The sequence below is a fragment of the Callithrix jacchus genome, chromosome 6, assembly GCF_049354715.1.
Source record: "Callithrix jacchus isolate 240 chromosome 6, calJac240_pri, whole genome shotgun sequence".
Lineage (NCBI taxonomy): Eukaryota > Metazoa > Chordata > Mammalia > Primates > Cebidae > Callithrix > Callithrix jacchus.
Window position 1 is genome coordinate 17,836,118 of NC_133507.1, and position 25,970 is coordinate 17,862,087.

The window sequence follows — 25,970 nt, forward strand, 5'->3', positions numbered from 1 at the left end:
TTTTTAAAAATATTTCCCAAATACCCGCATACTTTGAAATATGAAAATGAAAAAAAACAAACAAGCAGGCTGGGCACGGTGGCTCACGCCTGTAATCCCAGCACTTTGGGAGGCCAAGGCAGGTGGATCACGAGGTCAAGAGATCGAGACCATCCTGGTCAACAAGGTGAAACCCCTCTCTACTAAAAATACAAAAAATTAGCTGGGCATGGTGGTGCGTGCCTGTAGTCCCAGCTACTCGGGAGGTTGAGGCAGGAGAATTGCTTGAACCCAGGAGGCAGAGGTTGTGGTCAGCCGAGATCGTGCCATTGCACTCCAGCCTGAGTAACAAGAGCGAAACTCCGTCTCAAAAAAAAAAAACAAAACAAAAACAACAATCCTCCAGCCTGACTGGGAGGAAATGTGATGCTGCCTGTGTTGGCTGGATGTGAGCAGCACAGATATTTGTGAGTCTCCAGGGTTGGTCCTGCAGGGCACCAGCCGGAAAAGAAGCAAGCATTACAGGCTGAGTGAAGCCATTGCCAACTTCCACTCAACAGAGCAAAGGAACAAGGGGTAGCAAACTCACATGCTTACAGGACCTCACAGGTAACATTGATGAAGTGAGCAGGTAAGGTGGTGACAAAAAACAATTTTGCTTTCCTCTTTTCTTTTCTTTTTTTTTTTTTTTTGAGAGGGGGTTTTACTGTGTTGCCTAGGCTAGTGTCAAATTCTTGGGCTCAAGTGATCTTCCCACCTCGACCTTCCAAAGTGCTGGGATTACAGGTGTGAACCACTGCTCCTGGCCACACTTTATACTGTAGGGAAAAAAAGAAGTAAAACGATAAGACTGATGACAAATAGGCTTGGTGAATATTGACGAAAAGGAGAAGAGGGCCTACTTTTGCCTGGACTCCAGCCACATGTACACTAGTCAGAGCTTCTGCCTACATGCAGAATGCCAGCAAGCACCTAATCAAGAAACATGGTAATGCCATGACAGGGATATTGCTTTAGAGAGAGGAGAGGAGAGATGGAAAGCCCAGAGTCCTGTGTGAACTCCTCCAACCTTTTTGACCAATACTTCAACATTTTAAAACACTGTGTGTGGGAGCCTCACAGACATTTTTGTGTTCTGCCTGGTTCGCTGGTCACCAGTTTGCACCCCCTAGATGCGCGCTGGATCCGTGGTGGGTTTGTCATTTTCTGAAGCTCTAACGGCAGCTTCGAAGTCTCGGTTTGTCGTGTATGCAGGCGAGGACCAGGGCAGGTAGGTAGGTCCTGTGCGGGCGCTGCCTGGGTGTGCTCTGCTCCAGCACACGTGGGTCCAGAGTGGGTAAGAACACGTCTAAGAGCGGCCAGGTTAACCAGGTCTGACCAGCCCAGGTGGGGTGGGGGAAGAATAGGAAGCGGCCATGTGAAAATGAAGGTTTCTGCTAATTGACCTCCGGAAGCCTGTAGTCTCCCCCTGTCTCTTCCCTGGGACCAGGCAGACGCCCACCCGCTGTGACCAGCCCCGGCAGGGGACGGGACTAGCTCTGGTGCCTCGTCTGGTCGGGCACGACTGGATTCTGCACTAGTGCCCGACCCCAGCGCAGCGCCAGACCCGGCAGGAGTATCAGGCTGCCCGCTGCTGGCCCGCGGACCGGCACCCCCTCCCCACAAGCCGTTGCCATGGCCACAGGGGACATTTGATGTGAAGCGCAGCGGCCCCCTCTTCGCTCGCTTTCTCCGCTCGCTTTCAGGATGACGTCATGAACATCTGTGGCCCTGACAGGCCACCCGTGGGTTGGTCTCGGCTTTAAAGCAGCTGTTCTTCCCCGGCCCAGCAGCCGCAGCGACTGTTTGCACCCGGAGGGCCATGCCAGGACTACAGACCAGGACAGGACTGACCGCCCCAGAGAGGTGAGTATTCCAGGGGCACTTTACAAACAGCTTCCTCAAACCCCAACCCTCCCCGCCCCACTGCGCAGCAGCTTGCACTGCGGCTCTGGGGGGACGCAAAGCGCAGGCAGCTGGGTGGTGAGGGGCTTTCTTCCAGAAAGAAGCGGAGAGCAAGTGGTCTTCCTCCCAGCCGTGGCGACCCATGCCAGGTAAATCTCAGCCAAGGTTCCCCGTCCAGTTCCCTCCTCCAGGTCCAAGGCTCTGCCTGGAGGAGCAGCCGACTGGAGCTGATATTCGGGAAGCTGAGCCTGAGGCTGCTCTGGAGGGCCAGGGAACCGGGCAGCCAGGCTTGGCACCCGCCAAAGGTGCAGTTAAGAGGAGGGAAGGCGACTCCGGAGCCCAGCAGGTGAGCGCTCCTACGAGGTGCTGGGCAAGCTAGAGGTGTGGGGGCGTCTGGTTCCAGTACCTGCCCGGGGCGACACGGAAACCCAGCTTGCTGTTTGTTTCGCTGGGTTTTGCGCCCCGAAGAAGAAAGACTGCCCCACAGCCTCGCCGGAGCCGCTTCTCACAACCCAGCAGCCCCAAGCCCGCCGCCGCCGTTCCCCCCGCACTTCTCGCCCCTGATTCTAGATGCAGCTGACCTGTTGCATGCAGAAGAGAAGCCGCGTTCCGCGTTCCAAGCCTCTCCTCGCTGCTTTACCTGCCACCAGATCTGAGCGCCAGGAGTCCGGAGACTGCCTGCAAGCACCCAGAGAGCCCAGAGCCGCAGGAAAAAATGTGAAAAGTACCAGGAGACAACTGGGTAATCGCCCCAGTGCAAAGGGCCTTTCTCCCTACCCACTGCAATTGCCGCAAATAATTCCAGGGAGGGGAATGAGAGGAGCAGGGGATTGCGTCCCGGGGGAGCCCTATCTGCTGAAAAAGTGAGTCTAATGCGGTTACTTCCCAGTGTAGCCTTTCGACTCCGCGGACCCAACGCCTACACTTCGAGTCGCTACCCCATTGGAATGGGCTCAGAATCAGTCTGCTGAAGGTCCCTGGAGCCCCACCCCAGCGAATCCGAGCCTCCAGCTTCAGCACCAGAGGCTGGACAGCGCCCCGACCCTAGGGTGTCAATGGTCGGTGCCAGCGCGCGGCTCGGCTTCCCAGCCTCAGGCCACTTGCGCTCACGGCCCCTCAGACCCCACGCGGAGGAGGTCAGGAGGTGACACAGGTTCGCGGAAGAAGGTGGGACTCATCTTCCTCATTTCTCCAGGGATTTAGGTGTGGGATTCTGGGAGAGCATTCTATCTTGCCCTGGCCACGACCAGTGGAAAAACTTGGCGCCAAATGAGGGCGGTGGTGCGGGGAGCAGAGGCACGCTTGCAGGCGATGAGCAAAGGGGTGTGCGGGACGGAGGATCTACCCCGAGCCCAGGCTCCGGTGTTCCGTGAAAAATCGCCGCATCTAAATCCAGCGCTCCCTCTAGCTCTCTCCCGCTTCCTTCTTCCCTTCCTTCCCACACTCTCGGTAGGGTACGCCTAAATAGGAGTGAGTGAAAGGGAAGGCGTGGGGAGGAGGGGGGAGATATTGAAGCCGAGGTAAGATTTTATCTGGGTCTCAACACTCGAGCGTGGATGAAATTTGTCCAAAAAGAACATCAAGGTAAGCGTTTTTTACCCAAAGGAGCCCAAAGTAGCCTTTGTGTGAGGAGTAAAGATGATTGTTTGGCCAGGAAGGGGAAAGACCGCGGAGGGAGAGACCCTATCACAAAAGGGCTAACGGAGGTGGAGGAGGAAGGGAGCCGACAGGACTTGGGCAGTAGCATGGTTACCAGGCAACCAGTCGCAGCCCCAGCCTCCTGTTGCCTTGGTTACAGTGGGTGGAGAGGCTTTGGCCGCTGATTATCCGTGAGCACCTTGATTATTTAAAATATCTCCTGGGGAGCCCCTGCCTTTTCCGGGCTAGGTGAGAGTCACACCGATCCTGCATAAGGCCGGGTCCAGGGAAATACTGGAAGCGATTTTTTTTTTTAAGTCGAGGCGCATAGCAAAGCAACTTACCTTTCCACCACTACAGTCCTCCCCTCCCCCACTCCACCCACTGGCTTCATTTCTCCAGGATTTACAATTTTGGCTTTTATATTTTTTCATTTAGTCCTTTATACTGGAGGAGCTGATTTCTTATCCCCCACCTCCTCTTTTTCCCCCTTAAAATGAGAAAAACACATTTGCTCTTCATGCATGAACGGGAGGGAGACAAGGAAATTGTCCAAGGGTGTCTACTGTAGAGAGAAGCTTTCTTCCTGGTTTGATAGTCATCCCTCCCCCCACTAACTAAACCACTCCCTTCGTGGGAGAGGCAGATGAATTTTGGATTACCTCCACTTCTCACCTTGCCCCATAGACCACGCAGAAAGCACAGATAGAGGAAAACGTGTCTCCCTTAGTAAATGGACACTAGCATCACTCGAATTCGATTTCTCAAGATTCTCTTCTCTTTTATTCCTCCCCAGCATTGCCTTAGTAATTAGCAAATACAGCACCTAAAGCTTGTAATCTTCTGATTTTTTTCTGTTTCCCTTGATTGAGAAACATGACTCCACTTTCACCTATCAACCTTGCCTATCTTTTCTTACCCTGAAACATCTGGGTAGGAAATTATTTTACTTATAATTTTCCAGAGGAAGCTATAACATTCTCAGAATGATTCGGGAGGAAATTGCTAGCAAGTTACCAGAACAGTCTGTGCTCTGTCCACTATTTCATCTCAAATATGTCTGTTTAGGAGCCATTAATTTTCTCTTTCCAAAACAAAACAAAACAAACAAAATACACCACCAACGGAAAGAACTCTGTTTTAAACTGAGATATTAGTTGACAACATAGGGATGGAGAAAATCTCAATGATTCAGGCAGTAACTGTCATATCTTTATCTGTGATTCCTGCACCAGTAAACACACGTCTCTTTTCCTCTTATTCTCTTCTTTTCTCCTCGTTTCCTTCATCTATTATTAATATAAAAATGTTTAATCATTATAATTTCAGCATAAGTTGAAAAGGTCAAAAATTCCCTCAATGAACGGATTTGATAGTTTTGGGGGTATTTATATTAAAATGCTTTTCTCTCACATGTTACTATAGAAACTTCCCTTCAGACCAGGCCAGACAGCTGGTCTGCTTTTTGTACTTTTCTTTCCAAAGCAGTGCTTTTCTTTATGAATTCTCTGGGGCAGCTATCATTTATCACATCAATAATGTCCCATAGCAACAGTTGTTTTTTTTTAAAAAGATGTATTCACTTTCTGCTTATTTTCTTTATGAACAAAGGGCCTACTTTCCTTTCAAGAAGATAAGTGAGCTCTTATTGGCTGGAAAGGAAGAAGCATCCTTTCATTGGTTGGTGTGCATTGCCTTGTCAACCAATAAGAGGATGCCATTTATCCTTTTCTGACTAGCTGAGTGAGCAGGGTACCCAGAAGGATTGGATCTGCCTTAGTTCCATCCAGTAGCAAAGGACAGAACACAGAGTCCTGGACTCAGGATCTGGAATTGACTTTGGCTAACCCAGATTGCATTGACTTTTCTTCCTATCTGTTCATAGCTTACTTCAACATACCTGCCTTATACATTGTCCTATAGCTTTTTTCCCCTTCATTTTGGGAGATACTGTGATTATCTTTCAAAGTCAGTGCAGGTTATTGTTACCAGGGTCCAGAAAATTTTGTGATTTCCCCTAAAAGTAGAGAATTGGTCCTCATTATTAGAGATGTGGTGAAAACTTTTGGGGATGAAGATGGAAAGCTAGAATTTAGAAGAGCTGCATTGCTTGTGACGCAGAATGGATAGTCAGCTTTTGGATTCACTCTGCTCAGCTTTCAGCTTTGGTATTTGGTGCCCTCTTCTCCACTTTGATGTTTTATTTGTTTGCTTTTCTACTTTCATTCTTCAGAGCTGCGCCTTTTGCCTGAATTTTCAGTGACAAACAGAAAAGCTGAATGGATGGAGACAATGACTCTCTAATTCAGTGTAAGAGCTGATTCATCGCTTCCCAGGAAGACTTGCTGCAGGTAGGTGATGGGGATCCTGGAACTGGAGATCGCCCCAGTCCATAGCATTGGCGTTGCGCAGGTCTGGTTTTTTTTCTTTTTATCCCTGCATCAAATAATCCCACTCAGAGATGCTGGCATTGGTCCCCACTTTCCTAAAAAGAGGGGGAGTCAAAGTTCTTTCCCTTTCAGGATGGAAACTCTCTGACAGCAGCCTGGAAGAAGCCTTACTGTGAGTACAGACTGCTTCGGTCAGTCTTTTTTTGGCTTTTGGCTGGAGGGGATACTGGGAGTGGATAGATAGATGCCTGACCATGACGGTGCTATCAAGAGCCATATACTTTATTGGCCCCATCTGTGCCAGAGTTCAGAGGTACCATGAGCCCTAGGGCTAGACTATAAGCCCTTCAATATTAGGAGCTATGTCTTGTACCCCTTTAATTCCCTCAAATTCAGTTGTGCTTAAAGTAGGGCTGAACAAATGTTTGAACTAAATCCTACTGGCTAGTATTAGGACAAATCCCTTAACTTCTTCTTTATGAGAACGGTAGCTCTAGACCTGGACCCTCCCCCTCCAAATCAAAAGCTTCATATTCCCTAGCCCTCTTCACAAAAGATAAATTAAGACTCAGTTAATTGTTACCATGGTAACATGGAGTGGCCACACTGAGGATCCCCATCACCCATTACTGTCATGAGGTAAAAGAGAGGAGGGGTTTGGGGATCATTGTCATGGAAGAAACCATGGAAACAAGCGTTGCTAAGGGAACAGCTCTAAATTCAGAGGAGAAATTAGAAGTGGGGAGTGGAAGTTGGTGGGCTCAAGGGCAGGTCATTTTTTCAAGATCTATTTCTTTGAGACTATAGCAGCCTCTTTTGTTGCTTGCCTCTTCTCCCAATTCAGATAGAGCTCAGAATTAAAGAATTTTGAAAACTAGGGCCACAGTCAGCTCAAGTCCATCTTCACTGGCTCTGAAAGGAAAAAGCCAATGAAAATGGACTGACCCTGTTCACACTTCACAGTCCTACTCTGTCCCTGAACTTTGCTTGTTTGCCAACCAGTTTCATCTGTCATGAGCCAGGCTGCATGCAAGGCACTGGGAAGAATAATGAGCGGGAGTCCCTGCTCTCATAGTGAGCTTCTAGTAGGGCAGTGGCTGGGTGGTAGCTTTTTAGAGCCAGGCTGCTCATGTAGGCTACATCCATCAGTCCTGCATGGCGACATTCAGAGAGATGCTGTGGTTCTCTCCAAACTCTTTGTGATGCATTTTAGCTTGTCTATTACTATTGAAGCTTATTTGACAGCTCCCTAAAAAGGCCTGTTTTCCTAGAAGCACCTAGGGTGTTAAGCTCTCCCGTTAACCAAGGGGTTACCTTAGTTAGCATTGTTCTCTAAAGGTACACTCAGGTCCTTGCCTCTGAAACAATACAAGGATGAAGGACTAACTCTCTCTCAACAGTGGCAAAGAGACACGGGGCTACTTTTTAAATTATTATTTTAAAAGAAATTAAAGACCATAAACCCATCTGTTTCTTGAGAGATTAAAGGATGGGGAAGGGAGGTCTCAGTTTTCTGCAGCTGGGAATTGCAGAGCCATCACCTGACTGGGGAGTGGACGAAGAGGGTCTTAACAGCTTCTGGGGAAGGGACACCTCTCCCTTACATCTTCCACAAAAGAACATCTTGGGTTTCCTCAGGGCCATCGCAGAACTGTGCCCTGTCTCAGGCTGACAATTGAAAGGGCTGGGACTCAGAGCTGGGCACTGCCCGTCTTCTCCATGCCCCCCGCACTGCTCTGAGCATCTCCATCACCAGGCAAGCCCTTTCCTATTCTGGATAGAGAGAATAAATCCAAGGATGGAAGGGTGGGCTAAAGAAGAAGCAGTCACAATTAAAAAGAGAGAGAATTAAAAGTAGCACCAATAGGGAAAGGTAATTATCCTTCAGTTGCTGCAGAAATACAATTAGGGCCGTGCTCTCTGAGCCACCAGGATATTGTGGCTTTTGCTAATTAAGAAGCGGATGTGCCCTGCCAGCACAATTAGAGGCTGGTCCAGGCAGCACGGGCTTGCCTCTCCTCCACCAGTGCCACACTGCAAGGGAAACGAACCAGGGAGCCTATCGTTGTGCCTGTGGGGAGGGGATGACTGGGCCAGGATTCCACCAGCCTCCTGTCCACAACCATTTCCCCTTTTCCTTTCTTTCTGCTCTGCTTACCCCAGCACCACCACTCTGACTTCATTCTGAGCTGTGCTTCCAGTGCTCCCAGCTCTCAGTAAACACTGGAAGAATTTTCACCATGGGCCATGCCCACAGACTTCCAGAAAGCGGAGGCACAGGTAGAGGGATCACCATTTCTGAGCTCTTCTCTCCCTTCTCCGAGGCAATTCCATGCTTTATGATTAGCAAAGAAAAGAGAGAAATGAGCTACCTGCCTGCTTCCCTTTAAAAATAAAATTTCCCTATTTGTAAAGAAAGTATGTTCAAATTGGGTGCCTATCATCCCAGCACTTTGAGAGGCTGAGGCAGGAGGATCATTTGAGCCCAGGAGTTGGAGATCAGCCCGGACAATATAGCGAGACCTCGTCTCTACTGAAACAAAACAAAACAAAACAAATCAACTGTAGTCCCAGCTACCAGGGAGGCTGAAGCAGAAGAATCACCTGAATCTGGAAGGTCAAAGCTGCAGCCAGCCGTGACTGCACCACTGCACTACAGCCTGGGTGACAGAGCAAGCCCCTGTCTCGCCAAACAAAACAACCATGTTTATTACAGAAAGTAGAACACTCCAGAAGAAAAGGAAAAGAAAAAAAATTTCTCCGGGGAATTCTGAGGTGGGGAGGGGTGCTGAGAGGAGATGAACTTGGTAAGGGGAGCAGAGACAAACGCTGGCCATCAGCGGCATCCAGACCACAGACAGGGTGTCGAGGGGAGGGGAACTGGCCTGGATACAGAGTGGACCGGCTGCCCCGTCTGGAAGACTTGTGATTTTGTTGTTGTCTTACTGCGCTCAACAACAAATCCTAGTCTCCCGAATGGTGCCAGCCATCACATCGGGGAGCGGGACATGGGGAGCCCCCCTTTCTGGTTCTCCTTCCACGTGGTTCTGTGTGTCTTTTGTGTTTCCTACAAAACACCTCAAGTAGCAACCCTGAACACGCTTCTTCCAGAGACACGGACAAACTCCAGTGTGAGCAGAGAAGTGGGGTAGGGTCTGTCTTCAGGGAGCAGTGGGCTGCTTCCACACCACTGCCTGAAGGGCAGGGAGAGAAAAATCCACCTTAAGTACTCAGTTTCCCAACAACCAGTTTGGGGCACCTAGTGACCTCACATCTTGGGGCTCAGTGCCTCTTCGTCTCTGGCCCCAGAGCCACAGTGTAAGCGGGCACCAAGAGGCTCTGAAGACAGAGGTTCCCGGATGTTCGGTGCACCTGGCCGCAGAGGACACACCTTAGCTCCGAGCCTGTCTGGTCCCTGCCCCTACAGCTGAGGGAGTGGACTTGCATTTATGGAATTTCTTCACTATGTGCTGCTACATCCAGAGGTGTCACCAAGGGAAAAAAAGCTCAGTGTTTGGGGGCATCCCCCACTGTGGCAGAAATACAATTAGAGTCATCAGAAGAAACATTTCCCAGTCCCCCCCCCCTTTTTTTGAGACAGAGTCTCGCTCTGTCCCAGGCTGAGTGCAGTGGGGCAGTCTTGGCTCACTGCAACCTCCACCTCCTGGGTTCAAGCGATTCTTGTGCCTCAGCCTCCCGACTAGCTGGGATTACACGCGAACGCCACCAGCCCGGCTAATTTTTGTATTTTTAGTAGAGATAGGGTTTTCTCATGTTGGCCAGGCTTGTCTTAAACTTGCCACCTCAGGTGATCTGCCCGCCTTGCCTCGGCCTCCGGAAGTGTTAGGATTATTACAAGCACCGGCTGCCTCCCCTGGCCTCCCAGCCTTTTTTGATGCCTCTGCCTCGGGCAAGGGGGGGTGGGTACCTTGTCCTAAGGGGAGCATGTAGTCACATTGTTGACAGTTTCAGTGGAGATTAATTGTCAAGCAACAAATCCAAATGCCCTCCCTATTCCTAAGAATATTCCCACCCTCCTCCATTCATATAGCAGAGGACACTAAAGCACGTTACAAACTTAAGTTTCTTGAGGATTGTACTCCTTTAGAGAACGCTAAAAATGCAGCCATTAGCTGAGCTCATTCTACCTCTTCCAGTTGCTAGCTGTGTGACCTTTGGTAAGGCACTTGACCTCTCTAAACCAAGTCAGCCCTTCACTTCTACCCGAGGTAGTGGCTGCCTCCACTTCTGTTGCTCCCTCTCCTCCTCCAAACTGGCTCTCTTCTTCCACATTTCCAGCCTTTTACATTTCCCTTTAACCCTACCCCTGCCGGAAGCCAGTGGGAAGCCAGTCCTATTAGAAATCTCATTTACACTTGAGAAGTCTGCAAATTGGTGTCACTCAGCAGGTGTGTGTCCTTCACAGCGGGAGAGAAGCCCAGATTGGGCAGAAGGGCGGAGCTCGAAAGTGGAGAGGAGGGGAGCTGAGTCTCTCCCAGGCAGCCCTCAGCATGTGGGGATGGAATGGGGAGAGAGACTGTGTGTGCCTCAGTGAAACAAGCATCTGAGGAGGGAAGTGGGGCGAATTCCTGATTTGAGAGATGGCTAAGAGAGCCCTTGTTAAGTGGTGGAGGGAGTCCTGGCTCTAAAGTCAAAAACACCCCAGTTTGAATCCTGGCTCCACTGCTTATGAGCTGTGTGACTTTGAGTCAGTCACTTAACATCTCTGAGTCTCAGGTTCATCAACAATAAAATAGAATTGATCACATCTACCTTGCGAGGTTGTTATAATAAGTAGGCATGGGTGTCATAATACAAAATGTCATAGGTATTCACCAGTGTTGTTGCCTTCTGCCTTCTCTCTCATAGTTTTGATGGTTGGCCTCTTCACCAGCCTTGGGTACCCACAAGTCTGCACTCCTGAAACAGGAACAAATGAAAATCACCATCTTTCTATTAGTCTCTCCTATCCTGTAGGAATTTTAACCCGTAAACTCCTACCAAATCAGTATCTTGCCCATTTCAGGGGCCTCAATTTATACTGAAGAATGAATATAGACCAAATCCCTCCCCACCTAAAAATGCTGAAATCAAGTCCTGCAGACATTGTGGCTTATTTCTTGGTCACTCAGCAAGGTGGGCAATTTACTACTTTGTTTTGTTTTGTTTTGAAATGAGGTCTGGCTTTGACCCACTCCCAGGCTGGAGTGCAGAGGTGTGATCTCGGCTTAATGTAGCCCCGACCTCCTGGGCTCAAGCAATCTTCCTCCCTCAGCCTCCCGAGCAGCTGAGACCACAGACACTCCCCACCACGTCTGGCTAATTTTTTATTTATTGTAGAGAAGGGGCCTCCCTGTGTTGCTCAGGCTGGTCTTAAACTCCTGGGCTCAAGCTATCCTCCCACCTTGGCTTCCCAAAATGCTGGGATTACAGCGTAAACCACCGCGGCCGGCCCTAACTTACCACTTTTTAAGGTAACTTTCTAGGAGTCTCAACACAAAAGCGTCGGCGATCCAAGGGCTAGGGCATCTGGCCCCTTTCCTTAACTGCATCAACCTGGTTTACGCAGCAGCCAGATTTCGAGCCCCTCCCATCGCAACTGCGGCATTCTGGTTTCCCTGAGCACGTTTCCCTGGATGAGCAGGGAGGCAGCGTCCTCTGCTGGAAGCTTTAGGTAACTCCACTTTAGCGGCAATTCTCAGTCTCAGCGACAAACTACTAACACCTGAGGAGACTGAAAAACCTCCTTTTTCAGGCCCCACCCCAGAACAGTTAAATCAGAATCGTGGGGTGTGACCCAAGCGTCTTTTTTTTTTTTCTTAAAGTTCAGCATGTTGAGTCAAGACTGGGGACCACTGATAGAAGAATTAATTTTATAAGTGAGAAAACTCCAGTCGAATGGAGCAAGCAACGGCAGACAATAACCCTCCCCGCCCCACCCGATCAAACCTTCCAATCTTCCATTAAAAAATTAGCCGTGTCAGACTTAGCCTGGGTTTGAGAATCCTGGACAGTGTCAGGAGTTGGGGGAGAGCACAAAGGTACCTTAATTGTATTGGTGCCAGGCTGTGTCCTGGTAGGTCCAATGTCCAGCCCCTCTGGATCCAGAGAGCTAAGAGAGGGGGCAGCTGCGTGAGTATAACGACCACATTGTTCTCGCTTAGCACTGGGCGTGTTGTCAGTTTCATACCCTCCAACACAATGTATCCTAAACTTGAGCAGTGCCTCAGGATCAGCTGTTCATCAGCTTGTTAAAACGCCAGGCCCCACACCCTAATTTTCTCAATCTCATCCCGTAACTTTCTGGGCCCCATCCCATGCATTTCTGGGCCCTATACCCTGATTTTCTGAGTCAGCATATCCAACAAACTCCCAGGCAAATGCCCATGCTTGCTGGGCTAGGATGGCACGTGGAGAACAATTGCTCTAAAAACTGAGCAGATCAGCACTCTCTTTCAAGTTTGCATCTGGTCCAGCACCATAGGGATCCCCACAGAACCCCAGAAAAGTCCTGGAAATGAGTATACGGGGCAGGCAGAATGGTGCTTTGATTGTAGCATAACAATTTGCAAGTGCAAAACAGGTCAAGTCCTGCTGCAAGTGTTTTCAGATCAAAAACGTGGAGGGGGAAAGGTTGGGGTCCATGAGGTCGGAGTTTGGATCACGGGCTTTTCCCCACCAGGCCCCAGTCCAAACAAGCTCTGTTATAAAGGAGCCCTAATCTTTGTGGAGGGAGATTTTTTTCTTCAAGACAGAGTCTTGCTCTGTCACCCAGGCTGGAGGGCAGTGGCGACATCTTGGCTTACTGCAACCTCTGCGTCTAGGGTCAAGCCATTCTCCTGCCTCAGCCTCTTGAGTAGCTGGGATTACAGGCGCGCACAACTATGCCTGGCTAATTTTTATATTTTTAGTAGAGATGGAGTTTCACCATGTTGGCCAGGCTGATCTTGAACTCCTGACCTTGTGATCTGCCCGCCTCTGCCTCCTAAAGTGTTGGGATTACAGGTGTGAGCCACCGCGCTTGGCCTAGGAGGAGATATTTTTATCAACCCAGGTGCAGCTTCTGGGGAGAAGTGAAGGGCTGACTTGGTTCAGCGAGATCAAGTGCCTTGCCAAAGGTCACACAGCCAGCAGAAGTTGGAGGGCGAGTTTAGTGGCTTCCCTAAGAAAGAAGGGGAGCAGGTATTACCATCCACAGTCAGGATGCCAGTGTGAGACCACCCTTAATGAATACCTAGACATAAGTTTTTTTACTTAGCAATATTTTTTTATCATAAATGTAAGTATAGATGGTCCCTGATCTACAATGGCTCAATTTAACATTTTTCAACTTTATAATAGTGCAAAAGCAATACACATTTAGTAGAAACCTTACTTCAAGTGCCCATACAACCATTCTGTTGTTTATTTTCAGTATAGGCTTGAATAAATGATGTGACGTATTCAGTACTTTATTATAACATTTGTGTTAGGTGATTTTGCCCAACTGTAGGCCAGTGTAAATGTTGTGAGTACATTTAAGGTGTATCAGGCTAAGCTATGGATGTTTGCTAAGTTAAATGTATTAAGTGCATTTTCAACTTGTGAATTATAGTGGGTTTATCAGGACATGACCTTGTTGTTAAGTCAGGAGCATCTTCAAGTACGGACATCTTAAAAATATGCCATTAAATAAATGCAATGGAGTCCGAATATCATAATTATTTGATACCAACATTATTCATTTTCATTTAGTTATTTTTTGCAGAGGTGGGGTCTCACTATGTTGTCCAGGCTGGAGGACAGCGCAGAGTGCACCGTGGCCTCGAACTTTTGCCCTCCTAAGTGATCCTCCTGACTCAGCCTCCAAAGTAGCCGTGACTACAGGCATGTGCCACAGTGCCTAGCTTCATTTATTTATTTATTTATTTATTGAGACAGAGTCTTGTGCTGTCGCCCAGGCTGGAGGGCAGTGGTGTGATCCTGGCTCACTGCAACCGCCGTCTCTAGGATTCAAGAGATTGTCGTGCCTCAGCCTCCTGAGTATCTGGGATTACAGTGCCCACCACCACGTCCGGCTACTTTTGCATTTTTAGTAGACACAAGGTTTCTCCATGTTGGCCAGGCTGGTCTCAAACCTGTGACCTCAGGTGATTCGCCTGCCTTGGCCTCTCATAGTGTTAGAATTACAACCGTGAGCCACCGCCCCAGCCTTCATTTTTAAAGTAACATAATCAACTCAAAGTGCTTATGAGTTTATACTGTGCATCCCACTGCCAAGCCCATGTAGGAACTTAATACTTACCAGTCAAGTTTTGCAAAAGAATAAGTGAAAAAGTAGCGCTGACGCGGTGTTTAGTTAATGCCCACTGTTTATATTGTTTCACTGAATTCTAGAACACCGGAGGAGGTAGGGGCTGGTGTTCCCAATCTGAAGATGTGGGTGTACTCTGTAAGTTATCCGGCCTTTTCTGGTATGAGGCCCACAGGAGCCCACATCCCGACCCAGGTAGCGGAGTGGATTGGAGCCAGGGAACACAAACGGGAGCCAGAGGGGACCAGAGGAGGCCAGCCTCCCCTCCCGCCAGTGTGGTCGGCTCCCTGCACGAGTCACGCCCCCTTCAGGAGTCCCTCCCCTTCTGCTCTCGGCCACCTCCCCGCCATCAGGCAGGCTAGGCCAATTAGAAGAGGCCTTGGGCGGGCGCTGCCGTCCAGCGAGCCAATAGGCGGGCAGTCGGAGCCGGGCTTGCCCGGGCATGTAGGAGCTGCCGGTGTTCGGGAAGCCACGTGCGGACCGGAAGAGACGCGTGGGGCTTAAGGTGAGATCCGGGACCCTGATCCGGGGCGGCGGGGTCGGGAGGGCAGAGGCCGTTTGTCGCGGGTTCTAAGGCCCCGCGCGCTGTGTCCGCCCGGGCCTGCGGCGGGGACGCCTGAGCTGGGCTGACCCTGCTCTACCGGTCAGCAGAAAAGCAGGCCGGGCGCCGCCTGTCCCCAGTCCTTTCTCTGCTCGGGGGTCCAGGGCCAGAGGGGGCGGCGCTGGGTGTTGGGACTCGGCCCAGCGGTCACGGCCAGCAAGTGACCAACGCCGGAGTCCTTCCCGGTGAGATCAGGCCTCCCACGCCTCACCCCTGGGAGAACGCCCGCGGGCGGGGAGGTCGTGCGAGGATAGACTTGTTGTCGTTGTTCCGTGGGCTTTTTAGCAGCGCAGGGGACCTTATCGAGCCAGGTTTTCTCAGATTTGGACGATTATCGGAATCGTGGCTTGAGGGTCGTGCACGCTGTTTTTAAAAATCCAGATTCTCTGGCCTGAACCCGGGAGGTTTCGGTGAGCGGAGATCGTGCCATCGCACTCCAGTCTGGGCAAAAAGAGCAAAACTTCGTTCTACCCTCCAAAAAATCTAGGTTATCAAGTCCCTTTTCCCAAAATGGCAATTAGCACGGTTTGGGGGTGGGCCGGAAAATTGGCCTTTTATCAGATGTCTTCTGGTAATTAACTACTTTTGGGAAGCCCTAATCTAATTCACAGCGGTCAGTTGAAGTTGAAGGGACAATGATTTGCCCCAGATCGTCTAGCTATTTAGTGCCAGAGCAGGGTCTATCTAGAACTGCCCTCTGCCCTCCTGATCAGCCAGCAGGTTGGTGGCTCTGATGCCACTGAGGATTCTGACTTAGTGGTTCCTTTAGGGCCTTTGCTCTGTTCACTCTGCAGCTGGGACCCCTCCTTTAGGCCAGGGACCCCCTGCCTGAAGGTCCGGTGTTTGATTCTCAGAGTGCTGGGTCTAGGCTGGAGAAAAGCTTGTATTTGTCCTTGATGAAAGGGTTATCTGAGTGGAACTTCTCTCCAGCTTCACTGAGGTACATTTAGGCCCCCAAAGATGTGTGTCCTTGATGATTGTTGGTTTTGAGAATCAGCAAGGTCAGGGTGTTTGGAAAAGGACTGCTTTTATCTCTTGAAATAGGAGACATAGAGACCTTTTCTCAGATATCTTAATTTCTGGCTTCTTTAAAACCTTGCCAGTAGGGTCAGGAAAACCACTCACTCTAGTCCTCAGCCCCTCACAGAGAAAGGAGGGGGTTACCTCCCATTCCCCTTTCCCAAATTAGTTATTAGCAGGGTTGGCATTGGGCTTCTTCGGCTTTTTGTTCTTACTGCTGGGCTGAGGCAAATTGAGGTTCCGAATTTGTCAGTTCTAAGATGTGACTGTCAATCTGAGGAAGTTGGTTACAGTTAAAACCCTTTTAAAAGAGACCTTTTCTCCTGGAAAGGAAGGGATGAGCAAGCAGGATGGATGAGTCAGGTCAGGATGAGTCAGTCAGGATGCATTGTCCTGCCCTAGAGTGTGGGGAGTCTTTATGCAAATGCTGGCATCATCGAACCTGGCAACTGACCTCACCTCCTGTCCCACTTCCCATTTCTCTTCATCTCTGCTGCTGTTGCTCGGGTTTTCATCTTCTCCAGACGTCTTCTAATACTCTTCTGAAGAGGACCTGCCCTGTGCTGGCTTCTAGGCTGGCTGTTGGGGAAGGGTCACCGTCCAGCGAGCCAATAGGCGGGCAGTCGGAGCCGGGCTTGCCCGGGCATGTAGGAGCTGCCTTCATTAGAGACAACGAAGGCTCTAATCTGCCTTCAGACAGCTCTGAGGTAGACTGTGTTTACCAATAGACTTTGAAGGGTGTAATAATTCTCTAACTGTGCTATAGAGCTCAGCACAGAGGGGTGAATTTCTTTGCTCCCCAGCTAGACTGTTAATGTCCTGGGTCAGGGCTACTGTGGGATATTTCAGTGACCTCCGTAGGTGCCTCTGGGGCTCCCCCGCTTGCTTGGCCAGTTGAGACCGATTCAGGGGACACCAGATTGAGGTAGGAGTGGCTAGTGGAAGGGCCACCAGGGTAGGGAACAGAAGATGAAATGGTACAAAGGAGAGGAGAGCAGTTCCTCCAGCACCACCCACCTTATGCTCTTCACCCCAGTGACTTCAGGGTGCTGATGGGCCCTCTTCCTCGACTCCTTTTTCAGGCTTTTGCCCCTAACATGGCCACTGATTCCTCTCCCTTCTACCTGGAAGGTTGCTATTTTACATGTACACAGATTTAGCCTCTTCCAGGAAGCCTCCAGAGAATTGTCCTCCAGCCTGCTTTGCCTCCCTAGCTCCTCTAATCCAGCCCTTAACACACTTTCTATTTGGTTTCGGTCTCTGCCGTGAGACTAAATCTCTTGGAGTTCAGGATCCATTTTCGCAGCTGTCCAGCACCTGGCACAGTGGAGACCCCGGAGAGCCTCAGTGTGGCATTGGTCTGTGCAACCCAGTGGGATAAAGGTTCTTCCAGAAGGGCTTCTGGGTGGTGGCAGAACAGTAGCTGAGTCTGAAAGGGCAGGAGGGCTGTAAGTGGAAAGGGAGCAGGGGAAGACCTGTGGGCTAGGAAAGGGCAGTGTGTCCAGGCGGAGGCTACTGTGGCCTGCAAAGAGCTGGTTGCCAACCACAGGCTAGAGTCTGACCTCTCTGGGAGAAGGAGCAGTGGCCTTTACTGTTTAGAATACAGGAAGATGCCAGCGTACATTGTGTCATTTCCTCTTTACCCAGGAGAGGGGGTGGTAGGATCATTTTACATGCTTGAAAACTGAAACTCAGCAGTTCAGGTAACTTACAAAAAGCTGAGGTAGGCTGGGCACGTGGCTCATGCCTGTAATCCCAGCACTTTGGGAGGCTGAGGCTGGTGGATTATGCAAGATCAGGAATTTGAGACCATCCTGGCCAACAATGGAGAAACCCTGTCTCTACTAAAAATACAAAAATCAGGCAGGTGTAGTAGTGCATGCCTGTAATCCCAGCTACTTGGGAGGCTAAGGCAGGAGAATCGCTTGAACCAGGGAGGCAGAGGTTGCAGTGAGCTGAGATGGCGCCATTGCACTCCAGCCTGGGCAACAAGAGCAAAACTCCCTCTCAAAAAAAAAAAAGAGCTAAACCTTGCTCTGCCTGACTTCAAAGCGCTAGTTTGTTTGTTTGATCTGTTAAAAAGGTACTGACTGACTTGGCATAACAAATGAAATAGGCTTTTCAAGCTATGGCCTTGGCTGTTGGGAAGATGCTGGATTTTGCAAACTCACATGAACATCCAATATATAGCTTCCATGTGCGAGATCATCTTTTATCCCAGCATTCAGTGATGAGGGCTTACGGTTCACTGGGTGGGATCCCGCCACAGAAATCTGCAAGCGCTTCAGATTAGGACTTCTCCATGTTTGTAGATGCTGTGGTGATAAATGAATTACAAAGTCAGGTAAAGAAATTCCATTTAAAGGCTGGACACGGTGGCCCATGCCTGTGATCCTAGCACTTTGGGCGGCCAAAGTGTGAGTCCAGGAGTTTAAGACCAGCTGGGCAATGTTGCTACTCAAAATACAAAAAAATTAGCCAGATGTGGTGGTGTGCACCTGTAGTCCCAGCTACTGGGAGGCTGAGGTAGGAGGATCACTTGAGCCCTACAGTGAGCCGTGATCATGCCACTGCACTCCAGCCTGGGTGACAGAGCAAGACCTTATCTCAAAAAAAAAAAAAAAAAAAATTACATTTGGTCAACATATTACACAAAAGTATGATTACTGCGGGCTTCCTGTGAAATTTCTTCTCCAGGTTCTGCTGAGGATCTGTGTCTTCATATTTCAAAAAAAGATTTCTTAGAAAGGGCTATACAGTTTCTGTTATCTTCATTTTTCTGTAACCATAACACTGTCAAAGTCTGATGCTTCCTTAGCTAAAAATCACAACGGAAAAAAGTCTGCTGCTAACAGTACTGGACTTGACCATGGTTTGAGGTTGAGGGTTTGGGTTCTGGGTTCCTATCAGCCTTTGGCTTTTGCTAATTGGGCAGTTTCTTCACCTCCATGGCACAGTTTCTTACGTGTAAAATGAAGATGATAGTATTTGCTCAGGTCATTGAGCAGATTGATACCGTGTATTGTATGGTTTGCATGTGTTTACAGTATGAGTGCATTTATTAGTGAAATAGGTCCTCGACTCAATGTGGGAGCCACGAGCTACAGTGCAGGGCTCTGGGAGCACTGCAGGGAGGAGGGTGGGCGGGCTGCCTGGCACCCCTCACCCAGCCCCTCTACCTGTGTGTTCTCTCTCCAGGCTGCTGGCCCGTTGGAAGATTACTCCCCAGGCTTCCCTTGCCCCAAGCAGTGAGCTGACTGGAATGGTGCCCCGGGAGGCCCCTGAGTCTGCTCAGTGCCTGTGCCCTTCCCTCACCATCCCCAATGCCAAGGATGTGCTTCGGAGAAGGCACAAGAGAAGGAGCCGACAGCACCAGCGGTTCATGGCCCGGAAGGCTTTGCTGCAGGAGCAGGGGCTGCTGAGCATGCCTCCAGAACCAGGGTCCTCCCCACTGCCCACCCCTTTGGGGGCAGCACCAGCTCCTGAAGCTGCCAGCAGTGGGAAGCAGTGTCCGAGGGCTGGATCTGGTGCTGCCCCATGCAGCAGAAGGCCCGCTTCCAGGAAAGCCTCAGGGCCCTTGCCCAGCAGGTGTGTAGCTATTGACTGTGAGATGGTGGGCACGGGACCCCGAGGGCGGGTGAGCGAGCTGGCCCGCTGTTCCGTGGTGAGTTACTATGGCGATGTCCTCTATGACAAGTACATCAGGCCTGAGATGCCCGTCGCTGACTACCGTACTCGCTGGAGTGGCGTCACTCGGCAGCACATGCGCAAGGCTATCCCCTTCCAGGTGGCCCAGAAAGAGGTAAGGGCAGGGTGGGGACTTGTTTGGGAGGTGTGGTGGGCTGGAAAGAGCCACCCTGGGTTTGAGTCACCACTTAGCTGCACTGGGGGCAAGAAACCTTGGGAAAGTCACCTAGCTGCTCCAATCAGTAGGTTCCTTCTCCATAGAATGGGGGAAAGAAAAATAAAATCCCGAATCTGCCTCCAGATAAGGATTGCTGGCCTGTTGCACAGGGCAGTGTAGAAAGGCTGCTGGCCGGGTACGGTGGCTCAAGCCTGTAATCCCAGCACTTTGGGAGGCCGAGGCGGGTAGACCACGAGGTCAAGAGATCGAGACCATCCTGGTCAACATGGTGAAACCCCATCTCTACTAAAAATACAAAAAATTAGCTGGGCATGGTGGCGCGTGCCTGTAATCCCAGCTACTCAGGAGGCTGAGTCAGGAGAATTGCCTGAACCCAGGAGGCGGAGGTTGCGGTGAGCCAAGATTGTGTCATTGCACTCCAGCCTGGGTAACAAGAGCGAAACTAAACTCCATCTCAAAAAAAAAAAAAAAAAAAAAAAAAAAAAGAAAAGAAAAGAAAGGCTGCACCAACTGTAGGGTGATAAACAGCTTACATTTCAGAGTTTGCTTTCTGTTATAAAAGTTGTATGCATTGATATAAAATTTGTAAAGCCCACAGTGGCATCAGGTTCAAGTATTCATGTTTTGGTGCATTTCCTTATGTTAATTTCTTAGTGCTTAGAAAAAATTAATTAGTGGTTGGGACCATACTGATGTACCAGGAATTCCCAAACACACTCGACCTTAGGAAACACGTAAGGCCTTTTTAACAATCTCTAGGATCCTTGTCCCCAGTTTCCTCCATAGAGACTGATCCAGTAGGCTTGGCAAGGGCTCTGACCTGGATTCCATTAAAATCATCATACTGTGCAGACGTGCACCATAAAGGCACAGGGCTTAAGGGGAAATGGAGGAAGGCGATAAAGACCATCAGTGAAACCCAAAAGTAAAAAGATAGAAACCTAATAAAAATGGCACTCCAGTTTTACACATCATGTTTCTTTTTTTTTTTTTTGAGATCAAGTTTCCCTGTTGTTACCCAGACTGGAGTGCAATGGCGCGATCTCGGCTCACTGCAACCTCCGCCTCCTGGGTTCAGGCAATTCTGCCTCAGCCTCCCAAGTAGCTGGGGTTACAGGCTTGCACCACCATGCCCAGCTAATTTTTTTGTATTTTTAGTAGAGATGGGGTTTCACCTTGCTGACCAGGATGGTCTCAATCTCTTGACCTCATGATCCACCTGCCTCGGCCTCCCAAAGTGCTGGGATTATAGGCGTGAGCCACCACACCCGGCTTTTTTTTTTTCTTATTCCACACATCTTAAATGGTTAAGAAATGCACAACACACCAGTAAGTATGGCACTTCACCTTGAAGAAGACCTGCAGCTTGCTTGTGGAAACAGGAGTCAGAAAGGTTGCAGCTTGAGTTACTGAGAAGTAGTGGAGTCCTCTGAAGTCAGACAGGAAGTGCAGCACTAGCTGTGGATGGGTGTGGCCCGTCACACCGGTGAACCAGGGTTGCTGGGAGATGTTTGGGCTGTGTGTATATTGTGTACTCCCTCTTGGCTCAGTTCAGCAGGGTGCAGTTTTCTGCGTTCACTCAGTGTTTCTCAAAGATGAAATTATGCATAAGCAAGGGTGAAATTTGCATTGTTCTCAAAATGTGTCATACATCAGTTGCACTGAGACAAATCTTTCTACACAAGCCTTCTAACAGAACCACTTTTTAACACTTCTGGGTAATTATTGGGATTAGGCAAGGTGGGAAATACTGGCCTGAGCATTCCTTTGAAATGGCTGGAGGTTATTTTATACAGCAACCAGGCAGATCAGAAGAGTAGCAATAAGAGGGCAGCTGTGGTGAACCCTCCAGCTCCTTGGTGCCTTCCATTGACCTAGTGGGTGGGGTCCCAAGAGCAGGGCCATTTTTTTGTCTGCCCAGACTCTGGACCAGTGTGGGTGTGCTTCATCTCTTTCCACTTTGTGGCTGACTGCGGGGAGGGGCAGCATGGTGAGTGACCAGCATGGTGGCATGTCCCTACTGTAAAGTCTCAATGCATCTCATCCATCTGCCTTCAACGCTGGGTTTAGGGATAAACCATATGTTGCCGGCAGAGGTAGGCTGTGGAGGCCTGCAGCCGGTGATAAGGGAAGCCCAAGCCTGGCTAAGAGGGCTGGAGGGGGGTTGCTGGCCCATGGCCCTGGACGTGGCCTCCCTGGTGTGTGAGGAGGGCACCTGGCAGGGAGGAGAGGAACACATTGTCCAGGTGGCCAGAGCTGAGCAAGAGAGCAGGTTAAGAGGGTGGGGAGGAGTTGGCACACAGCGGGGCAAGGGGGCAGAGTCCTGAAGACGGATTACGTCCCTGACTACTCACAAGAGCTGCTGCTTATGGCGTATCTACTAGTGACAGGCACGGTTCTGCTGACTTCACCCAGCTGGTCTTTATTGCTATTGATCACCTCCTGTGATAAGTAAATAATAAGTCAGCAAATGGAATGGGTTCTACTACAAAAAAGATGGGCATTGAAAAGAAAACGAAACGTGATGCCTTCCTGGCATCAGTGATCAAGTCAAACAAACATGGCCCCTCACTCAGACCTTACAGTGGGGGTGAGGCTGGCTGGCAAGTGTGATGCTATTGAAGGAGAGAGTATGAAATGCAGAGAGCAGCAGGGGCCCCGATGTAGAGGGGGGCACGGGAAGGCCTCCTGAGGGGGTAGAGTGAAGCCCAGACCTGCAGCATGGTAGGACCTGGGGAGGAGCTGGGCGGGGTGGGAGGCCTGATGACCTGGTGGTGTCTTCCAGGCTGAGAGCCTGTGCCAGCTGTCGAGTTGCTTGTATCTAGCGGCAGGAAGACTTCCCTCCATGACCTCCTTTAGTCCTTACAGCTGCCCCATGGAATGCTGCGGCGGTGCTCCCCTTTGACAGGTGCTGAGGACTTAGGTATGCTGTGGGTATAGTCAGTAGAAGGGCATGGGTTCAGACTTGGGCAGCATGCTTGACTGTGGAGCTCTTCCTCTCCCCGCTCTGGGCCTCTTCCCTCCACAGGGAACAGTGCACCTATTGGCCAGGGGATTCCAGGGCGTGTCTCTCCTGCCAGCCTGTTGCTGGGGGGGACCTCCCTGACTCCTCTCTCTGCTCACAGATCCTTAAGCTCCTGAAGGGCAAGGTGGTGGTGGGACACGCACTGCACAACGACTTCCAGGCCCTCAAGTACGTCCACCCTCGGAGCCAGACCCGGGATACCACCTACGTCCCCAACTTCCTTAGCCAGCCCAGCCTCCACACCCGGGCCCGGGTCTCTCTAAAGGATCTGGCCCTGCAGCTGCTACACAAGAGGATCCAGGTGCGTGGTGGGAGAGTGGCTGGAAGGCGCGGAGGCCCACCTGGCCTCCCTGGCGTTCTTTCTTCCCCAGTCCAGGTCCAGGGAGCTTGCCTAAACAGGTGTCCTACCTGTACACGCAGCCCCGGGTGCTTCTCTCCATGATCCTTCTTCCCCAGTGTCTACTGCCATTCTCTCAGAACACATTCTCCCAGGCCGATCTCCTCCAGATCTGTCCCCTGCCTAACTCTTGGCTCTGTCCCCGCATTCCTGAAGGATGGTCTCCCATCCCCTACAATCAGACACAGAGCCTTTGATCAGGAGAAGCCAGTACCTCTTACTCCTGCTGGGCTTCACATTTATTATTCATCTGGTCTGCAAGCTTTTGGAGTAAGAGATTTTTAGCACCCCTTGTATTTGAGGAAAACAGGCTTGGAGAAGCTGGATGGCTTGTAGGGTGCAGTTGAGGTTCCCTCCCTTTTCTGTGAACTTCCCTTCTGAGCACATGTGTTCTTGGGCCTGCACAGAGCCCTGGGAAACTGGCCTCGCTTCGTGGGGTAGCAGGCATCTCACTGGGCCTGCAGGTAGTGATGTGTCAACTCTTGTCAGCAGGTGGGCCAGCACGGGCACTCATCGGTAGAAGATGCCACGACAGCCATGGAGCTCTACCGGCTGGTGGAAGTGCAGTGGGAACAGCAGGAGGCCTGCAGCCTCTGGACCTGCCCTGAGGACAGAGAACCTGACAGCAGCACAGACATGGAGCAGTACATGGAGGACCAGTACTGGCCTGAGGACCCGGCCGGCAGCAGCAGAGGCGGAGCTGGAGAGGCACAGGACAGAAGGGATTGAGAAGGGGGTTGGGCTCCCTGGCTGGGCTGCCCATGTGGCTGGTAGGAAGTGGGGGCCAGGATAGCAGCAGGCGTTCCTTCTTGGGCAGGGTGGGACAGGATGCAGTGAGCCAGCCCCAGGGCCGGAGATGTTGGGTCATCTGTTAGGCTGACACCGTCCACTCACAGCATAGCCCTCTGTTTCTCCAGGGCTGTTGGTTCTTTCTCCTGACTCCTGTGGTTTTGCTAATAGCACTTTACAGGCTCCATGGAGATGTCAGGTGGACCATCTTCCAGGGCCCAGCAGGAGTAAGGAATGTGCCAACTGACTGCCCAGGTTGTTTCAGCCTTCCCCACCCCCCCAGATCTGAGTCATGCTGTGCTACTGAAAGGGATCATATCACCCTTTCTGGGGATGGGGGGTGGGAGTGTCAATATCCTGGAGCTCCCTTACCCCAGCTCAATGCCTGGGGGTAAAGTTCTCTTTTTTGGTCTACCTCTTCCTCCACTCAGTTTCGGGTTCAGAACAAATATGCTCTGAAGTTAAAGAGTTAAGTCCTAAAGGAGACCTTTCTTTCCCCCTCCCTGACCTGGAGCTCTGGCTGTAGCCATCATAGGAACTCTGCTCCTCATGGCCTGTCAGCTCCCTGCTAGGCGACAGTGGAATAGCAGAGTTCACAGGCTTCTTGTGGGGAGCTGGCCCCTTCACATGCTTGGCAACAGAAGACCCCAGGCCCAGCTCAGGGAGGAGGGAAGACGGGTAAGCTTTGGACGAGAACTGGCATATTTATTTTGACCCAAATCAGGGATTTCCCCAGTCCACCCAGTACTGGGCACTTAAGCAAAAGAGACACGACAGCAGTTTGAATTCTGGGCCTTTGTGCAGAACTGTGCCTGACCTTTGTTAAGAGCAGGGCCACTCGTCTAGGGGAGTGGAGTCTGCCTGTCTCCTGGGGCTGGGGCAGGGCATTGCCAGGTATGCAGTGGCCTTGAACCTAGTCTGCTGCCCCCTCAGCTCATTGACAATCACTGTGGCTAGTGGGTTTTCTCCTATTTCTAAAAATGTTCTCGTTTCCTAAGTGACAGCTGCGAAGTATCGGGTAACCAAGAGCTCAGGTCACACAGACCTTGGGGCCTCATCTTTGCTGCTGCTTAGCTTTGAGACCTTAGGAAGGTGAGGGGCTTCACTCTTGAGCCTGCTGTTTCCTCATCTGTAAAATGGGGATAGTGGTACAGCCTACCTCACAGGGTTGCAATGAGCACTAAATCTGAACTGTTTCTCACAGTGCCTGGCGTGTGGTGAGCCACAGCCACTGTGAGCTTCTGTTTATCCTTTATTTTTTAAGCCCAAAATAGGGCCACAACATTGTTTATTCTTTGAGGATTTGTTGGAACCTCTTCAGGATAACCCGAGTCCACAGGATGAACAGCTGTGGCTCACACAGAACTGCTCAGCTTTTGGCTGTTTCCAGCAGTGGGGGGGCGGGGGGGCACTGGCCTCAGTGAGGACACAGAGGGAGGGTCACGGTTATCCGTGTGTCTTGTCTGTGGCCAGCAGGTGCAGGTGTGGATTCTGGTCAGTGTCCCAATCCTGGGAAGTGACAACAAAGCAAAGCAGCACAGGACAGGAAGGTAGAAACAGTGCTGACATCACACTACCCCACCCTCAGCTGAAGCCCCAAGTTCCACAAACTTGGGGTTATAGATTGTCCAGTCACTGGCTCCCTTCCTATCAGGACAGCACAGAGAAAGAGGCTGGCTGAGTCTTTTACCACATCTGGCCTGGCTCCAGGGCTTCTGGATTTTTTAAAAGTCGGTAGCTAACGTGAAACTCGATTGAGCAGTAGCTTCGATCCCTCGGTCTCTGGGGGTTGAAAGAAGATGGTGCTGTTATCAGTGGGGAAATGTACTACTTAAGATCAGCTTTGGTGTAAAACCATTTGTTCTGGAATAAAACACAATTGGAAAAATGGGTGAAGTGGCCCTTTCCGGGAATTCTCAAGCTGGGGTCTGGGAAGGGACTGGGGCACTAAGCCTTGCCGGGTGCTTTGGCCTTCAGAGGGCAGTTTTCAAGAGGATGCCGTGGGCTGTGGCAAGAAAACAGCAGAGCC

At 50.6% G+C, this 25,970-nt stretch overlaps 2 protein-coding genes across 18 annotated transcripts in view; one reads left to right on the top strand and one right to left on the bottom strand.

Moving 5' to 3' along the window:
* Positions 1-16,409, bottom strand: part of DET1 (DET1 partner of COP1 E3 ubiquitin ligase) — a 96,916-nt gene extending 80,507 nt beyond the window's left edge. Inside the window, exons 1-4 of one of the 4 annotated variants that reach the window (XM_035306515.3) lie at positions 14,236-16,409; positions 12,912-13,113; positions 11,997-12,063; positions 10,788-10,871 (exon numbers count right to left, since the gene is read on the bottom strand). The gene's annotated coding sequence lies outside the window, so the exon portion shown is untranslated. Of the gene's footprint in view, positions 1-10,787; positions 10,872-11,414; positions 11,533-11,996; positions 12,064-12,911; positions 13,114-14,235 lie in introns of those variants that run through there. The other 3 variants (XM_054258279.2, XM_078376023.1, XM_035306514.3) reach the window with 3 other exon arrangements.
* Positions 1,810-25,829, top strand: AEN (apoptosis enhancing nuclease). 14 transcript variants are annotated; one of them, XM_078376035.1, is made up of 9 exons: positions 1,810-1,884; positions 2,089-2,269; positions 2,574-2,665; positions 2,813-3,090; positions 5,795-5,912; positions 6,084-6,123; positions 19,064-19,667; positions 22,856-23,056; positions 23,645-25,829. In XM_078376035.1, the coding sequence occupies exons 7-9, from the start codon at positions 19,128-19,130 to the stop codon at positions 23,879-23,881; spliced, it is 978 nt and encodes a 325-aa protein (XP_078232161.1). In that variant the 5' UTR covers positions 1,810-1,884; positions 2,089-2,269; positions 2,574-2,665; positions 2,813-3,090; positions 5,795-5,912; positions 6,084-6,123; positions 19,064-19,127; the 3' UTR covers positions 23,882-25,829. The 14 variants fall into 14 exon arrangements, with proteins under 14 accessions (XP_078232161.1, XP_078232158.1, XP_078232160.1 ...); XM_078376032.1 differs by having other exon boundaries at positions 2,102-2,269; positions 2,494-2,665; XM_078376034.1 differs by having other exon boundaries at positions 2,102-2,269; positions 2,494-2,665; positions 2,818-3,090.
* Positions 25,830-25,970: the final 141 nt, after the last annotated feature.

Excerpts from the sequence above, each read along its gene's own strand:
- AEN (XM_078376026.1), top strand. The coding sequence starts at position 6,023 with ATGCTGGCATTGGTCCCCACTTTCCTAAAAAGAGGGGGAGTCAAAGTT. Across the intron at positions 6,124-19,063 it reads AGCCTGGAAGAAGCCTTACT|GCTGCTGGCCCGTTGGAAGA; the intron begins GTGAGTACAGAC and ends TTCTCTCTCCAG. Across the intron at positions 23,057-23,644 it reads TGCTACACAAGAGGATCCAG|GTGGGCCAGCACGGGCACTC; the intron begins GTGCGTGGTGGG and ends TCTTGTCAGCAG.